At 41.4% G+C, this 17,780-nt stretch overlaps 3 protein-coding genes across 3 annotated transcripts in view; 1 reads left to right on the top strand and 2 right to left on the bottom strand.

Annotated features, from left to right (window-relative positions):
* Positions 1-8,849, bottom strand: part of LOC123319913 (innexin inx7-like) — a 43,021-nt gene extending 34,172 nt beyond the window's left edge. The window contains exon 1 of the mRNA XM_044906994.1: positions 8,636-8,849. The gene's annotated coding sequence lies outside the window, so the exon portion shown is untranslated. The remainder of the gene's footprint in view (positions 1-8,635) is intronic.
* LOC123321124 (adenylate cyclase type 10-like) lies at positions 4,125-13,244 on the top strand. Its single transcript, XM_044908628.1, has 16 exons — positions 4,125-4,395; positions 4,453-4,685; positions 4,736-4,948; positions 5,002-5,271; positions 5,337-5,507; positions 5,575-5,754; positions 6,201-6,372; positions 6,468-6,614; positions 6,686-6,930; positions 6,986-7,148; positions 7,201-7,452; positions 7,612-8,017; positions 8,072-8,395; positions 9,494-9,770; positions 9,820-10,454; positions 12,341-13,244. The coding sequence occupies exons 1-16, from the start codon at positions 4,155-4,157 to the stop codon at positions 13,149-13,151; spliced, it is 4,740 nt and encodes a 1,579-aa protein (XP_044764563.1). The 5' UTR covers positions 4,125-4,154; the 3' UTR covers positions 13,152-13,244.
* A 2,636-nt stretch (positions 13,245-15,880) lies between these two features.
* On the bottom strand, positions 15,881-17,641 carry LOC123319915 (protein HGH1 homolog). The gene is made up of 5 exons (XM_044906997.1): positions 17,344-17,641; positions 16,643-17,200; positions 16,350-16,539; positions 16,057-16,218; positions 15,881-16,001 (listed from the first exon to the last, which is right to left on the bottom strand). Exons 1-5 carry the CDS (start codon positions 17,489-17,491, stop codon positions 15,902-15,904), a joined length of 1,158 nt encoding a protein of 385 aa, XP_044762932.1. The 5' UTR covers positions 17,492-17,641; the 3' UTR covers positions 15,881-15,901.
* Positions 17,642-17,780: the final 139 nt, after the last annotated feature.

Here is a 17,780-nt window from a genome sequence, read left to right as displayed (position 1 = left end):
GATGTATAGTAGAATTCCGACTTGTATCTCAGAATTCCGACTTGCAAGTCGTAATTTCGACTTGTATCTAAGAATTCTGACTTGTATCTTAGAATTCTGACTTGTAACTCACAATTCCGACTTGCAAGTCGGAATTCCGACTTGTATCTCAGAATTCCAACTTGCCAAGTCAGAATTCCGACTTGTAACTCCGAATTCCGACTTGTATCTCAGAATTCCGACTTGTTACTCAGAAATCCGACTTGCAAGTCGTAATTTCGACTTGTATCTAAGAATTCTGACTTGTATCTCAGAATTCTGACTTGTAACTTAGAATTCCGACTTGTATCTCAGAATTCCGACTTGTAACTCCGAATTCCGACTTGTATCTCAGAATTCCGACTTGTAACTCAGAAATCCGACTTGCAAGTCGTAATTTCGACTTGTATCTAAGAATTCTGACTTGCATGTAGTAGATGTATACTAGAATTCCGACTTGTATCTCAGAATTCCGACTTGCAAGTCGTAATTTCGACTTGTATCTAAGAATTCTGACTTGTATCTTAGAATTCTGACTTGTAACTCACAATTCCGACTTGCAAGTCGGAATTCCGACTTGTAACTCCGAATTCCGACTTGTATCTCAGAATTCCGACTTGTAACTCAGAAATCCGACTTGCAAGTCGTAATTTCGACTTGTATCTAAGAATTCTGACTTGTATCTCAGAATTCTGACTTGTAACTCAGAATTCCGACTTGCAAGTCGGAATTCTGAGACTTGTATCTCAGAATTCCGACTTGTATCTCAGAATTCCGACTTGTAACTCCGAATTCCGACTTGTATCTCAGAATTCCGACTTGTAACTCAGAAATCCGACTTGCAAGTCGTAATTTCGACTTGTATCTAAGAATTCTGACTTGCATGTAGTAGATGTATACTAGAATTCCGACTTGTATCTCAGAATTCCGACTTGCAAGTCGTAATTTCGACTTGTATCTAAGAATTCTGACTTGTATCTCAGAATTCTGACTTGTAACTCAGAATTCCGACTTGCAAGTCGGAATTCCGACTTGTATCTCAGAATTCCGACTTGCTAAGTCAGAATTCCGACTTGTAACTCAGAATTCTGACTTAGCAAGTCGAAATTATACATTTTTTTTGTGTGGCCCGCCAGTGCATTCGTAGATTTGAGGTGAAAATGGTGTGGAAAATTGAACAGAAAGAGTGCTATTATTGTTACCCAATTTCAACCCCTTTTTATGACGATTGTTGGAGGGTTGGAACAAGAAGATGAATGTGATCACCGTTGTGAAAAAATCATTGACGAATTTAATTGTTGAGCTTTAGAAATAATATTCTATTTTTTTACACGTGGTTGAGTCAGTCATCACGAGATAAATTTTTTCCCATTGCTTTTTGATAAATCAGATAACAAATAATCTAGGGCTGTAGTAGGATCTATTTCAGTAATCATTTTTAAGTTTTTTTCAACTTTATCACTTTTAAAGTTTTGTTTAGGTGATTTTTGGTGAAAAGCTGTATTTTGACCAGTTCTACCCTGTCTAAATCCAGATCCCCCGACTTTAATCTAACTTTACCAACAAATTGAGCAGGATTTTGTCGAAAACAATGCTCGCTACGAATGTACAAGCGAAACATTGACGCACACAGCCAATTTGCTTCCTTACACTCTAGCAACGTTCCACCATAGCCGTAAAAATATTTTTTCCAGGCCAAAAAAAAAGGGGAAAGTAAAAGCGAACAAATCCGTCAACGAATTCGATATTGGGTGACTGTATTTGTAGCACTCTCTCGAAATTGATATAGTAGACCCGACTCTCCTTCTGTTTACGATATTAAACGCCGGCAGGGACGTATTCGAAAGAAATCTTCAGAAAAGATGGAAGTTCTACTCTGAGCTCCATTCTTTGCAAAACCTTCGGTTTATTCCAACATTAACTATCCCGAATCCCTAATGTAAAACGCTAGGTGAGAAATAAGGATAATTTAAGGAATAAAATGAGCAGAAAATTCATTTCATTCGATGAAACCGCTAGAAGCCTGTTGCTTTTAAACCGAGCCGATTCGGAAAAAATGGGTATTTAAAATTTAAAGCGTTTTGTGTCAATTGCACAAGCTGGCAACGTCGACTGAAATATGTGTTGATAATAAAGGACAACAAATACACTATCTTGATGAGATAGACAAAGATGACAGTTTATGAAGTCTGCGACGAACGAGGAAGGTCGTAAAATTTTATGGGATTTTTATGGCCGGTTGTTGTTGAGGCTCGCCAGTCAGTAGGCGTCTTATGATGGCTGTAAATAAACAGCTGTTATTTTATAAACAAGCTGATCGGACATTGTTCTTTTTATTTTCTAGTAGGCGCTGTTGCCAAATCGTAAACTTGAAACGAAGCGATTTAAATTTTAAAAACCCATATTTGAAGATTGATTTTGAATAGTTTCCGTGGTGAATTTGAAGAAAATCTCCGGTCCTGTCCTGTCCCACGAGCCCCCCTTTATTTATAGCGACTCTTCCTCCGAGATCTGTTAAAGTAAAAGCGAACCAATTCATTTCGTTCACGGCTTGTAAGGGGCAACGATGGACATATAGCCTCAGCATCCGTGATTTCGGAGTAGCGTCAAAATTTAAAATTCCACGAGAGAGAGAGGTCCCCGTTATTTACGCGCCCGTTTGATGAGGGGGACCGGGGGGGCGGGGGTGGTAGGGTATGGAGGCGCGAACGAGACGGCGTTGAAAGGTTTTAATCGGCCTATGAAATTCTTCGGAAATATGGACGGAAATAGGATTCCCTGAAGTGCGGAAAAAAGTTCGGGATGGAAGAGGGCGCTATGAAATTTGGTTTATTATTTCCGATAAGAGATCGATGTCGAGGCTTGTGAAAAATGGGGATGTTATCCAAAAAATGTAAGATGGATGTACGTCAGGATTGTGACATAGTCTGGCATGTCAGTGCAGGTCAGAATAGTATGAAGTAAACCCTCTACGAAGACATTGCAAAATTCTTAGCATACTATAGAACCCAACAAAATTTCAATGTCAAACTATTTTATTACTCAACATATTCTCCTCTTAATTGGATACATTTATTACAACGAAACTGCAACGTCTCTAGACCTTTCAAAAAAAAGTTTCTTCTTGCTCTGAAACAAGACCTCCACAGCTTTTATTGCCTCCTCGTTGGAAGACAATTTTCAAACTTTTTTTCAGTTGAGGAAAGAGATGATAGTCGGATGGAGTCAAATCTGGTGAATAAGGAGGGTGTACTAGTAATTCAAACCCTAAATCACTAACTTTTTGCATGGCAACATGAGATTTGTGTGCAGGGGCGTTGTCCTGCAGAAACAAAACACCTTTGGATAGCTTTCCGTGTCTTTTCTCTTCAATTTTTTCCCATGGAGTGGTCAGTAATGTCGAATAGTAATCTCCGGTTATTGTTCTACTCTTATCCAAAAAATCAATCATGATCACACCCATGGCAATCCCAAAAAACTGAAGCAAGAACTTTTCCAGCAGATTTTTACACACGAAACTTCTTAGGTCTTGGAGAACCAGAGTGTCGCCATTCCATCGATTGTTGCTTTGTTTCTGGATCGTAGAAATGTATCCAAGTCTCATCCATAGCAACAATTCGGTTTAAGAAGTCTACATCGTTTTCAAATCGAGCACAGATCGAACGAGATGCTTCTACCCTTGCACGCTTTTGGTCAACATTCAAACATTTGGGGATCATCATGTCCAAATTGACGTGAACTACATGATGCACGAGTTCGTATGAAATATTCAGTGCTTCAGATATCCTTTTTAGTCCAATTCGACGGTCTGATAAAATCATGTCATGAACTGCATCGATATTTTCGGGGACTGACACAGAAACTGGTCTTCCCGATCGGTCATCATCTTCAATGGAAAATTTACCTCTTTTGAAGCTTGCAGTCCAAGTTTTCGTTGGACCACACTGTATAATACAAGGGCTAGCCTGTGTAACCACCACCGACAGGCGTTTCTTCTTCTATTTTGGACCCCGAGAATTCATAAAACGAATATTGGTCCAACAAAAACCACAGAAAAACCCCCACAGTCCACCACTTGTCAATGTGACAACAATAATTGTCGTTGTACAAGTTCCTGGTGCGAAAATTCGCGAAGAATGAGAGTGAAATGGAGCACAGCCAGCGGCCTGGCCAACAAACAGGCGGAACTGATGAAAGTCCTCGAGATAAGTCAGATAAAAAAGCAGATAGAGGTCCTGCTGACTTTCCTGCCTGACGAGATCCTCTATCTCCCCATGGAAGAACTAAGCAAAGTCCACAAGTTCGTCGGAGTCCTCCTCTTCGCTGACGTTTCCGGATTCACCCCTCTAACGGAGAAATACAACAAAACTGGAAAAGGTACGAAGCTGTTCTCCACCCTAAACTCATGATCCTCACGATAACTGACAATTCCAGGCGGTATATACAAACTGACAGCTACCCTAAACGCTTACATAGGAGCCATAGTGGAAGTCATCTATTACTTCGGCGGAGACGTCCTCAAGTTCTCCGGAGACGCCTTCCTAGCCCTCTGGAAAGCCCCAACAGACGTATGCCTGTACGAGGTCATCCACGAGGTCATAGTCTGCGCCCTTTTCATACAGAAAACCTTGGGTTTCTTTGAAACCGAAGTCAACGTCCTCCTCAAGGTAACAATCCACCGTTCCTCGATACCCAAATCCCAATGATCCTTTTCCAGGTCAAACTGGCCATTTCCTGCGGCAACCTGACGATCTCTGTCATCGGAGATGACAAGTTCAAGCACTACGTCATCCTGGGGCAGGCTGTGAACGACGTCAAAGCTGCAGAACACGTCAGCATCTCCGGGGACATAGTCGTTTCGCCAGCTGCTTGGGGACACCTTGCTGAAGATGGTTACGATGTAACCCACACCCTTGGTGGCAACGTCAAGGTAGATCCAAGTGCTCCTCCAGTTCAAAAGCACTCTCTTAACTTTTTTCGAAGGTATGGCAATGCACGTACAAACCCAGCCAGAAGGAGAAAGAGAAACAGTACAAGGAGAGGTTCCGAGAGATCACCAAGTTGTGCCAGCAACACATCGAACTCAGGAATGCGCTGCACCAAAACAAGAAGCTAAGCGAGAACATAACTGATAGCTACTTGATCGAGAAGTTCGTGCAATCCTTACCACCGAGGAAAACGATGAAGGTGGCCGTGCAACAGTGGATCATGAAAGAACTGAGCCCTTTCATCATAAAGCCAGTTTTGGAACAGGTGAAAAAACCTCTTGAACTGCTCATCAAACTGATTAACCTTTGACGAGCTTGGGTCCTTGCTAGGTGGAAGAAATGCAGCCCTTGCAGTACCTCACGGAGATGAGGGAGGTGACAATTCAGTTCATCAACATAGTACCATCCACTTTCGACGAAAACAGGCTGGTGGTGATGGTAGATTCGGCTTACAAAATAGTTTGCAACATTGCTTCCGACGTATTGGGCGTGGTAAACAAGGCAAGTAAAAAAAAACTTTGATGTTGAACTGTTCTCGAGTCACTATCACAAAAAAAAACTCCCTCAGGTCTCCCTGTTCGACAAAGACGCAATGATGTTGGTGCTCTTCGGCCTGAAAGGCGTTGGACACGAACTGGAGAGTCAGAACGCTTTGAAATCGGCGTATCAGATAAGGAAAGATATCGTTGAGTTGGAGGATGTTAAAAGCGTTTCCGTTGGTATCACTCATGGTCTCGTATACTGTGGAGTAAGTGGAAGATTCCTTTTCTTTCTTTTGAATAGAAGTAACCAAGGAAAGAGTACTTGGAGGTATGGTTCAATTTATAGAAGCCCAGACCTCTGATTCCTAATTCTCCCATCACCCGTACCTTCACTGGATATTCTTAAGATGACCCCATGGGCTTGTCAATCAAACACAAGATGAAGAGGTGTAGTATATGATCTCCAAAGACCTAGCTGGGCACTTTTTCATACCTCCGGTGATGCAAACACAGGCTAGCCTTTGTATTCCATATAGGGCTATTCTCGAACTGTTCCGACTTGCTTTGGCATGCTAGGGTATTGACCCATAGTCATAACTGACCTCGCAGTCATGACGTACATCCATAGCAGTATTTTTGGGTTACATTCCCAGGCTTTAGCAATCCACAGTAAGCCTGTGATGTCCTTTTTAAACCCCTTGTACGTCCCCAGGTTGTCGGTCATCCCTTGAGAAAGGAATACACAGTTATAGGGGGACCCGTGAACAAAGCAGCCAGAATAATGTGCGCCTACGAGCATAAAGTAACGTGCGACTATGAGACCTACACCAATTCGAAACTCTCGTCCACGTATTTCCAGTTACAATCCGCCTATAAACTGAAAGGTAAGCAAAAATTGGGGAAAGGATTTCGAAAAAGAATCGTAGGGGGACTCGATTAGAACCCTGGGGATCACCATAACCATCCTGTCCACTCTTAGGTATCGAAAACGCCGGGAACATATTCGAATACAATGAAAACTTCGAAGAAGAAGGGCAAGCTAAGCCTCAGACGATTTCCTTGATTGGTAGAATGGAGGAGATTGGATTCGTCGAGGAAATACTGGCAGGGCAACACTCTTTTTCTGGTAAACCTTTGAAAGTTTGGAGCTATGATAACCATCAAGAATATTTCATCCAAGTAAGTGTATACTTCAAGGTGTCCTCTTCAAGGGAGCAGATAAGAGTGGTAAAACTTCCCTTTTGGAATACTTCTACGACGAATGCCTAAAAAGAGACCTTCTACCGGCCTTCGTAGCCTTACACGAAGGTAACCAAAGGCCTTATCACTGCATATCCCTGATATACAGACAGATGTTTGACCGTTTGAGCAGCATCCAAACCGCCACATCCTCCTTGGAGAATTTCAAGAGGAACATTTGGAACTTTAACGAAATATTGCAGGTAATAGCTAAACAATAAAGTACTCAAAACCACCCCTCTTTGCTGAACATTGTAGGAAAAACTTGTGCCTTTGTCCAACGAAGTGACAGACAGAAAGAAGTCGATCTCCGACAGTTTTCGTCAATTATGCGGATCTAAGCAGACGGTGATAATAGTCGATAACGTGCAATTTCTCGACCTAAGAAGCTTCGAAATAATCGACGATATCTTGAAAACGGGTATGCAGAAGACTGGTAGCATCCATCCTCGTAAAATCCAGACCTATTTCAGGTAACTTCAAGCTGATCAGCGCGGGCACTTTCTCGGAGACCACGTGGGATACCCTTTTCCAATTTTCCTTGTCTGATCGCGTCAAAGTTGTGGATTTGGCTCCGTTGGAATCTTGCTGGATAGCCCCTCTCATCTGCCGATTCCTCAAGGTGGTAGGGGTGCCCAAAAGCCTGGTTCATCTGGTGGAGAAGAGTTGCGAAGGAAGGCCAGGATGGATACAGAGTTGCCTGCTGAAACTGGTGAATAACAGCGGTGAGTATTCCACTGATTGAAGATTGGTGTAGTCAATGGGAGTCTACTTGACCAGTGGATGTCCCTCCAAGCTCCAGCATCCTTCAAAGTGTAGATCAACATCCTCTCATGAAACTTCCAAGGCATCATTGACCCATCAGCTTCATCCCAATCTCGCAGGCATCAAGATCGAGTACGTCCTCCCGGACAGCGGCATGCAAGACTGGGTGATCTTTCCCCCGAACGAGATGACCGCCCTAGAACTCCTCGGGATGGGACAGGAATACCTCGGGTCGATGCTGACCCTCGATCAGGTCGTCCCCATCGTCGTCTTCGCCAAGGACAAGAACGAGAACGTCAAGGATCTGACGTTGGCCGCCATCTCCCTGGACCTGTTCGACTCCTTCACCCCCTACGAGCAGCTGATCATCAAGACGGCGGCCGTTTTAGGGGTGACGTTCACCAGGACGTTGCTGGTCATCATGCTCAAGTATCCGAACATGCAGACCTTCAACAACGCGATGAGGCACCTCTTCGAGGAGGGCGTTTTCGAGTGCGGCACCAAATACATCAGTTCTGGAGGGAGGTAAAGGCTTTGGTCCAGAGTAAGTTTATGCAACGACTTAATTATCGATTATAGGTACAGCAGACAGACGACTTGCTCTTGCTACTTGACGCTGGATCAGTTGGAGCTGGAAGCGATAGACCAGAATCTGCCCAAGTACTCCTACTGCAAGAACCTACACTTCAAGAACGGCACTTTGAGGTCGGTTGCCTACGAGTTGATACCGGCCAACCAGCGTAAGGAGTTGCACTTGAAGACCACGGAAATCCTGGAGAATCAGAACAACTCCTGTCCGAATTGTCTGAGGGACGATTCTCCTGTGATCTTTCAATTTCACAAGTTCAGCCGTATGGCCCAGGAGAGCGAAGGAAGGACCAGCAAATCCGGGTTCGGAGTCAGGTGAGAAACAGCCTTGGTGCGCAGCTATATGTAGAGATAGCTCACTGATGCTCTAGATCACCAAGTGAACTACCGGAATCTAATATTGCTTAGTGACTAACGGTCGAAAAGTGTTTGCGGACGAAAATTGTGTAAGTTAGCGGACGAAAAGTACTTCAAAATAGTCAATTTTTCGTTAGGAAATTAGTACTTAAAACGACATTAAAAGAATCTACGAGGAAATGCAACAAAAAGACTCACATTGACGTTATCATCTCAGCTCATCTCAGCATCTGCTTCTTGTCCATCGTTGGCAGGAGTTGGAAATGATTTTCGGGAGATCCCTTAGCAGCCCAGCCCTAGAAGGGACAAGACTGTGCTCTAAGACCTTTCAATCATCTCTTTTCTTCGGCCACGTGGTCCATCGAGGCTGAAGTTAAGAATGATCCAAGGGAGATCCCTTAGCAGCCCAGCCCAAAAGGGACAAGACTGTGGCCTAAGACCCGTGAATCATTCCTTTTTTTTTTCCTTCGACCTCTTAGACCATTGACGCCTGAAGCTAGAAACGATCTCCAGGAGATCCCTTAGCAGCCCAGCCCTGGAAGGGACAAGACTGTTCCCTAAGACCCTTCCATCAAATCTTCCCTCCCGCCACGATGACAACTCCTTCCTCGAAATTGTTTGCCTGAAAAAAAAATTTGAGATTAGAAGAAATACAAAATAAAGTGGATTCGCAAATGATTCAAATTCTCTAGCTTTAGGATTCACGTTGGTAAAGTATCCAGTTTTTTGGTGAAGCGCATCAACAACAAACTATAGAGTAAATTCTTGGGGAAAACACTATTAGGAATAAGGATCTTTTAAAATATCAACTAGACGCTAAACTCCTCCGACAAATCAGGAACTAGTGAGACTCTGTAAGAAACATATCATTTCACAGTGGACTTGATTTGGTACTTTCAATCAAACTCCCAAATCTCAACCATTTCTGCATACTAAACATCTCCCAGAAGGACTAGAGGGTTGATTCAGCTCATATGGAGAACTGTTTGCAAGCCACAACCAAGCCAGTGTCCTGCTTCCTGCTCAGTATAGACCTATACTCTTGGCCTCTTTCAGTTCTCAAGATAACAACGTGACTACAGAAAAGATAAAAGATGTTATAAGGGCAAATATAGAGATGAACTACTCTGAACCTACAGCTGTTAGCGTTTTTGTTCCATCTAGGAAAGTATGGGACCCAACCGTGTGTTTCTGCCTCGAGATTCTGACGAGGGTATATGGAGATTTGGTATACCACAGCGGACAAGCTGGTCATGCCAGCAAAACCATGTTTTTTCTCTACCAGAACGGATTGATCCTGTCCCTTCTCGACGAGCTGGAAGATGCTGTCGAGGTGAGTATCCAACATCACTTCGTATCCGTGTAAACAATTGATTCCCCAGGTGCTAAAAGAGGCCAGTGAGCTATGCATACGTCACATCTACGCCAGAAGCAGGGTCAAGCTGTCTTTCGCCAAGTACATCTTCGCCAAGATCTGCTCCCTACTGGCCGAGCTCCACTTCAGCCTGAACAACTGGAAGGCGGCCAAAAACTACTGCATGCTCACCCTGAGACAGTTCGACGTCCCTATGACCTCCCTCTCCCTCACCGGACGCGTCAAGATCTTCAACAGGCTCTTCGCCGACCACAGGAGGCTGGACCAGCACTCCAAAGACTCCATAGGCAAGTGCCTCTCGGTGGTCAGCAGGATCTTCGCGGCCGAGGGAAGGTGGAACCTGGCCATCGGCGTGGCCAACAAGAGCCTCGAGCTGGTCAAGTACTCCAACCCCAACGTGGAGCTACTGTGCGACGTGTACAGCAACGCGTTGGACATGCACTGCTTCAGGGACGACGGTCACGTGTGCGAACAGTTGGTCAGGAACCTGGGCCAGGAGCTGACCAGGCTGTACGGGAACAACCTGACCAGCGAGATCTTCGCGGTCGCCAAGCTTATGTACGTGGTTTTCCAGGTGAAGGCTAAGGCTGGGGCTCTGGTGGTCGCTACGAGGATGGGGTTCAGGCTCTTCGAATTGAATAGGTAAGAGGTAAAGTATAGATTTCGTTGTGAAAGTGTACATCCATCTTCTCTTCCGCAGTTGTTGTAAAGAGTAGGTTGTTCTGGTGGGTTAGACAGCACTGTCAGCGTAAGGTCTATTAAGATCTTCCTTAAATATTCGATGATGGCCTTCTATGGGCTAACCTATGGAACGCTAGATGTAGGGATGTGAGATCTGAAATGATCCCAATTGTCCTAGTTTGTAGATTTTAAGACGGGTGAGATCTATTGCAACCCTTCTACAACTAGTCCTTCAGTTCCAGAGTTCTAATGAACTCCAATATCTGGGATAACTCCAAAGCATTTTTTGCTTTGGCAAGCAAAGGCCAGGCATTCTGCCATCCTCCTCCCCACAGAATCTACAGTTTCTGCTAGTCCTATTCTCCTTATATCCTAAGGTCAGGGTCGTGACACTCTCTTACCCCCACTCCAAATCGCATATTTAGTTCTAATCGCATCGATAAGATGACTCTGTAGACGCAAATATTACAATGTTTGATCTATAGATGACTCTGTTGATCGTTTAAACCCTTGGAACATAGATATTTATGTTCTAATAACAGAATAACAGATAACAGAATCATAAATAAAAATGAAATTAATTTGTCAAATATCAATGTCACTGTTGTCTTCAATGGATATGTACAAATTCGAATATATTTTTATTGGGCGGAAAATTATCAAAAGATCAGCTGAAAATCTCACCTTCGAAAGAAGAATTTCTTCAGAGAAATCGAGTGATTAGTAAAAGAACACGTGTTGGGACAGTTCAAGATATCTTCCAAAAAATGGTATTGAAAACTTATTGTGTATTTGGATGTGAGGATGTTGTTCGTAAGAGACATCGGTTTCCAAAACTAAGACAGCTCTTTTTAAAAAGTGGGTTGAAATCATCAAGCCAAAATATTACCAAGATTTATCTGTTGAGCAGATATACAACAGGTATTATGTATGTGATTTACCTATTCGAAAATTAGTTCGTTTTCCCAAACCCAAAGATAAAAGATATAAGTTATTGTATTTAGTTGACTCAAATAGATGTGAGGAGTTGAAATATAATTACCATTTCAATGAGGGGTATGTAAACAGAAATGTACTGTATTGAATAAACATTCATTTTTCTAATTTCTTACAAACTTATCTCAATGCTTGTGATTTTAATGAACATTGGATTTTTAAGGTTTTGAGTGGATGGAGGAGTTGTATAAATCTGTATCAAACATTCACATACATCTGCTATTATTGAAAAAGTATTTTCTATATAATTTTTCATTTTAGGTCGTGAGCTCACGGAGGCAACTTATGTAGCAAACCAGTCTTCAATAGCCCTATTGGTGATGTAGGCGTAAATGTCGAGTTTTATGGCGATGTCACCAATCAGGTAGAAGACCGATTTGCGACATAAGTTGCTTCCGTGTGATCACGGCCTAAAATCAACAAATAAAATAATTCGAATTTGCGCCAAAGCGCATATTTGCATTTCGCGCTAAATTTTTTGTATCGATAAGTTGGGTCTCTGTAATTCGTAGTTCAAATCGCACCGTGTAGATGGCGGCGGCAAACAGCGTTTTTCACCATATAAGGGAAGTGTCGTATCTATATGATTCTGTAATCTGTGCCTAAGGTGTAAGGAATCCAGTAAGAAGCTGTAGATTATTCTCGCTAAGATCTAGACACTTCTTAGATCTGGCAGTGTTGATGTGCTGAAGGAACTTTTAGTAGTGTTCCAGTTTCGGAAGATTCATCCAGAGCAATTTTCTTTCTTGTACTATTTGGTATTGGCATTTTGTGAGGATTTGGGAGGTGTTATCCTTTTCCCTCCTCTTCTTCTTACCATCTAGTGAATGTTTTCTTGATTCTGGTTGCAGACTGCTTCACGCGTACGTTTTCCAACTAGAAATGATACCAATCCTGTGCTTCCTCCTGATATGTCAGAAGAGACTGGACGACGTGGTATTCACGGCCAAATACCTGAAGAACATGGGCAAGAAATACGACCAGAGAGGCGAAACCGCGTACTACGCCATCTGCTTGATGATGATATCGGAAACTAACTTCCATCTGGAACCCATGGAAGAGCTAGAGGCCTACGCCGACAAAATCTTCATCGCCGACAAGACCACCACCGCCTACTACAACCCCCTTCACGACACCCTAGCCCTGTACGTCATCTCCCAGCTGTTGAGGAAGGGAAAGATCAACAAGGCTTCCAAATGGCGACAGTTTCAATGCAACCCTACCGAAACCGCCAGGAGCTTCTTTGGCTTTTGGAATCGGCTGAAGTATACGGAAAACACGCTCCTTCTGCTATGTAGGGACTTGGGGTCGAAGACCAACATACCGGACTTCGTGCCGCAGAAGATACGACGCCTGCTAGACGAGTGCGGCAAACAGATGGACGTCTGGAGGGTGTTCATGCCGAGGTACCTCCATTGCGTGGCTTATTACAAGAAGTTGAGGGGAAAGGGGAGGAGGGCCATGGAGGTGTTGAAGGAGGCCATCGAGGAGGCGAGGAAGGCCGAGAATGTCCTGGAAGAGTGCTGGATAGCCCTCAACGAGAATTATTGGAAGGGGGATTATTATTTTCCGGAGGGTAAGGGGTCGGTATTTTGGAGATCGGCGAATTTCTACGGGAAGGAGGATTGGTCGCAGATGATGAACGTTTTACCTTTACCTTAAGCTTAAAAAAACGTCGATTTGTAGTTTATTTTTCGAGTTGTATTAAATCCTGTGTATTAGTTCGTTTAAATTAATAAAAACAAAACTGAAGGCTGAGCAGCTGACGAATATTTCTTCGAAATTCGATAGACTTTTGAAATTAACACTGTCAAAGTGACAGTGCTGTCAGTTTTGATTGGAAATCGGATCAGCTGTTCAGAAATGGAGAGCTATATTTGGAGCAGTCTGGTAAAGTTGAATCTATTCGCCCTGTGTATATCACAGTTGGTTCGATTTTGAGCAGAGTTGAATACGGCGTTCAATCTTTCATTCTTCGGTTGGTTACTTAACATTTCGACCGTTTGACGTGGCACTTTCAGAGAGATTTATATCGAGCTCAAATGGCGCATAACTCCCTCGCTTAAGCTGAGAAACATCCATCATTGGAAACATATTTTTGTTCAATTACGGTTGTAGGTTATGGGTTAAAAGTTCCTAGAGGTATTCAAATGAGGAGTGAAATGATTAGTTAAATTGGCGCCTAAAAAGGACAGTGCCGTACTCATTAGTGCGCGAAGACCATTTTCATCATTCTACGATGCACAGACAGAAGGAAATAACTTCTTGGGCGAAATCTAACCCTTCAGACTATTTGGATGATCAAAAAATATAAAACATCCCATATAGAACTCTCGTATATAGAACACCCTATACTTGATCATTGTTGAGTGGTTTAATTCAACAAGAAATCTCAAAACTGAATCCAAAAAACTTCCTTTTCCTGACAAAATGAAAATGATTAAACAAGAAACTCAAGTATACTGTAATTCAAACTAGGATAAGTTATTCAACCACTATGTTTCGCTATCACAGTAACCTATTCAGGTGGACATAATGAAGTGGTTTAATAACTCATCTTAGAGAAAATCATCTACTTCAATTTCCATCAAGTAACAGCCACATCATTTCAAAATACAAAATAATGTTAAAATTTCTCTTCACTACAAGTAGAGTTGACTATCATACAGGATGATTCTTTGACTCGTTCAAATATTTCAACAGTAGATTCTTGAGGTCAAAAGAAACACTTTTTTTACCATTTTTCCCGAATCGGTTCGGTTTGAAACATACAGACTTAAAAAAATATACTTTTTCATAAAATATACTGAGGCAGCATTTTCCTAAATTCCAACAAGTTAGAAAGGGTGTGGCATATCTTTTGGACGAGGCAAAAACTGATACATGTGATCTAGGTCCACCCATGGACATAAAAATAAGGTAAGTCCTCTGATTTTTTTTTCACACCACTACAAACGACTTTTTGAACTGACAAAAACCATAAGCCTCAACCAACCCTGATACGAGAAACCCACCCACTTACGCGAGTGACAATGCCAATACAAACACGATTTTGTTCTGGGGCAATAACAACCAGATTATATGGTATTTTCAACGTAAACAAACCACCCCCATGTGGAATCCTGGGTAACTGGATTTGATTTACGACACTGTCAAACGGTCCGTAGACTTCCACTTCAACACATGGCCCGCTGGATAAGTGAGCCCGTAAATCAAATCGGGATATCGTTTGGGAAGTTAGCGGAGAAGACACGAGAGCATTGATAAGATAGAGGGAAATTTGTCACAACATAGGTGGCCCAAAATTGCCAGGCACACTTTGTCTAGGGAAGATATGACGTGGGGATGATGATAGTGCAGAAGTGCTTTTTTTCAAAGAGGCACAGTTCAATCTAAGTATAAGAGGGATATTTTCCCCATATATAGGGTGTCTGGGCAATAATGGATACATGTAGAACACACATATGCAGGGTGAGTCTTTGACTGGTATAAATATTTTAACAGTAGTATTAAAATATTTGTACGAGTCTAAGACCCATCCTGTATACCAGCGGTAGATTTTGAGCGCCTTAATAATTAATTCTACTTCGAGTTGTTTCAAGTCATGAACACTTCAAGAACTAATGTGAATAGAAAATACAAATGCAGATCTAAGCAGATATTTTTGTGAATTTCATCAAAATAAATCATTTGATGAACAGAAAAAACGGCCTTATGTCCAGTAATACCGAGGAAGCGTCTCCACCTTTATAAAAACCCTAAAATTCAAAGCATACACCAAAAATACGCGAAAAGGCGATGACACCGCCATCTATTTGTATATCATAGAATTAAAAGACAACTAATGCCACAGATTACAGATTCCCTGTAATCTGTGACTAGAGCCATCTACCGAGTAATTTGATAACTTCGTCGATAAAGAGCGCTGCGCATTTTTACAGATTAGAGTGACTCTATCAACTCGTTAGGGTCACTGTATTACCGATTAAATATGGAATTCACGTCGAGAAGTAAATACACTATTCAACAATTTAGAGCAATCACTTTTCAGAAAAAAGGTTCATGAAGAAAAGTTTTTGAATTGAAAATATGGGGTTCAAAATTAAATGAATAAATAGGAAATATCATTTTCCCAAAAGAACGCATGTATAACAGATGTTCCAAATAACTCAACAAAAGCCACAAATAAAGAGAGTCATGTAATCCCCATCAATTGTTGAGCAGTGTTTTTATCCAACAAGAAATCAGCTAGGGTGAAAAATAAAAATAAATATATCACAGACAATTTATTGAAAATAATAAAACGGTTAACCTTCTAATCGAGAAAAACTCAAAAATGACATTTTTAGTCGTTCGGAAACAACCTCGAACAAACAAAAATGAAAGAATTGTTCATTGAAATATCGTTTATTTCAGACTGTATCGTTATTATCCATTTTACTGAATTTTTCTGCTAAATCATCCGGTACCTCAACATCTTTCAAGTTTTCCAGTCCGATCTCTTCCTCGGTCCTGAAAAGTATTCGTTAGATCTCCAAGTTTTCCAAAAACACTCGATGACACTTACCTTATCAATATGTCAACCAGATTTCCGACAGCTGTCAAAACAGCTGGGTCTTTTTCCCACTTATGCAACTCTCGCATAATGAGATAAGTCCCTTTATCTCTTATATATTCCCTATTTTTTTTTTCTGTACACAATTGTGTGATAGCTTCTACCAACATTTTCCTAAATTAAGATATTTCAGTGTAATAATAGTTTCAGTTAGGTATAAAGCGGGGAATTTTCCCCCAAAATTAGGCTATAATTTATCGCTAACCTTCCATAAACCACAGGAATACCCAATATTAAACATTTACCTGATGTCTGGATCGCTTTCTCTTTCTTTGTCGTCAGGTAAATACTGCAATTCACTAGGTAACGTTTCAGTGTCTTCATCGTCAAATTCTTCGTTACCTGCTAGAGGTAAAAGGAGACTCGGCAAAATATCTACTTCAAAAACCAACCACTCATTGAACTCTACGTCGAGGCACAAGTTCCTCAAAACACCTGAAAATATATTTCATGATCTAAATTTCCTCATACATGATCAATATTTTCAATAATTCAGACCCTGACGCTTAAATCCAAAGGAATACATACTAAAACTCACCTACGACACCACCCCTTCTAACTGTTGACTTCTTATAAGTTGTATATGGCAGAAGATTATTGACAACGTTAATCGAATCGAAAATAAACTTTCGCACCCTCTTATCTTGAGTCATATTACTCAACCACGGTCCAAGATAATGCAAGTTGGCCCCTACTTCATTGTATTGTACTTTAGTGAAGATACTTAGTATATCGTTAATTCTGAATTCACTATCTTCCAATAATTCATAGGTCTGGATAGCCGCATCCTTGTCTCTGCTCAGATTGCACAGAATCATACAGCAGTGATCGGCGATGATACTTTTTTTGTCGAATATATGTTTAAAACATTCATGTACAATTGATTTGGGTTTGGTTTGAAGAGGAGGGCAGTATTCTTCATCTAGATTTAGCAGTTCACGAGGTCCATACTTATCAGCGGATAAATTGATTAGGCAGCAAGCAGCATCTTTTGTTATACATGCATCGTTGTCTTGTAAGAGGAATACAAGACTTACTAGTACTTCAGGGACTGATAGTATTGCCCAGGTACCATTGTCGGTAACGGCAGACATGGCTGAAAAGAGAACAATATTCACAATCTGAAGCTAACATGCAGTTATTGAATGAATTATATAGAGGAAAGTATTTGATTCGGTAAGCCTAGATGTGCTGCAATAGATATTTTGTAGTATTCAAGGGATTAAACTCATGACTCACAAAGAATTGTTTCTAGAGATATAGTTTTTAGGTCTTTCCTAGCTCCCAATTGTAGGAATTTTACGAGTTCTTTCAACGATTGCACAGTTTCTCCATTTTGTTTTGGTATTTCACCAAGCCTTTCGTACAGTTTTGGTACGGAATCCATTTGTAATTATAATCCAATCACTTTGAGGTACTGGCGAAATTCACGATAAGGTATTGTTCAAGCCAGTAAATTTATAAATAATTTAATTACAAGAAATGTTTTGAAATTCAAAACATAACCACGAGGAGAAGCACTCGTTGATCAAAGAACGCTTTGCGCAGGTACTGAGCATAGAATTTGATATAAATGTTCTATGATTTCTTCTGCAGATTTGAAAATTGCGCTGAATAAATTGTTTTTTTTTAAATTTTTGAATTAATATTGAGAACTTTTGGCTCCCGATTTTAAG

This window comes from Coccinella septempunctata, chromosome 9, assembly GCF_907165205.1.
Source record: "Coccinella septempunctata chromosome 9, icCocSept1.1, whole genome shotgun sequence".
Classification (NCBI taxonomy): Eukaryota; Metazoa; Arthropoda; class Insecta; order Coleoptera; family Coccinellidae; genus Coccinella; species Coccinella septempunctata.
The sequence above is the reverse complement of the archived record's forward strand: the minus strand, read 5'-3'. Positions and strand labels throughout refer to the sequence as shown.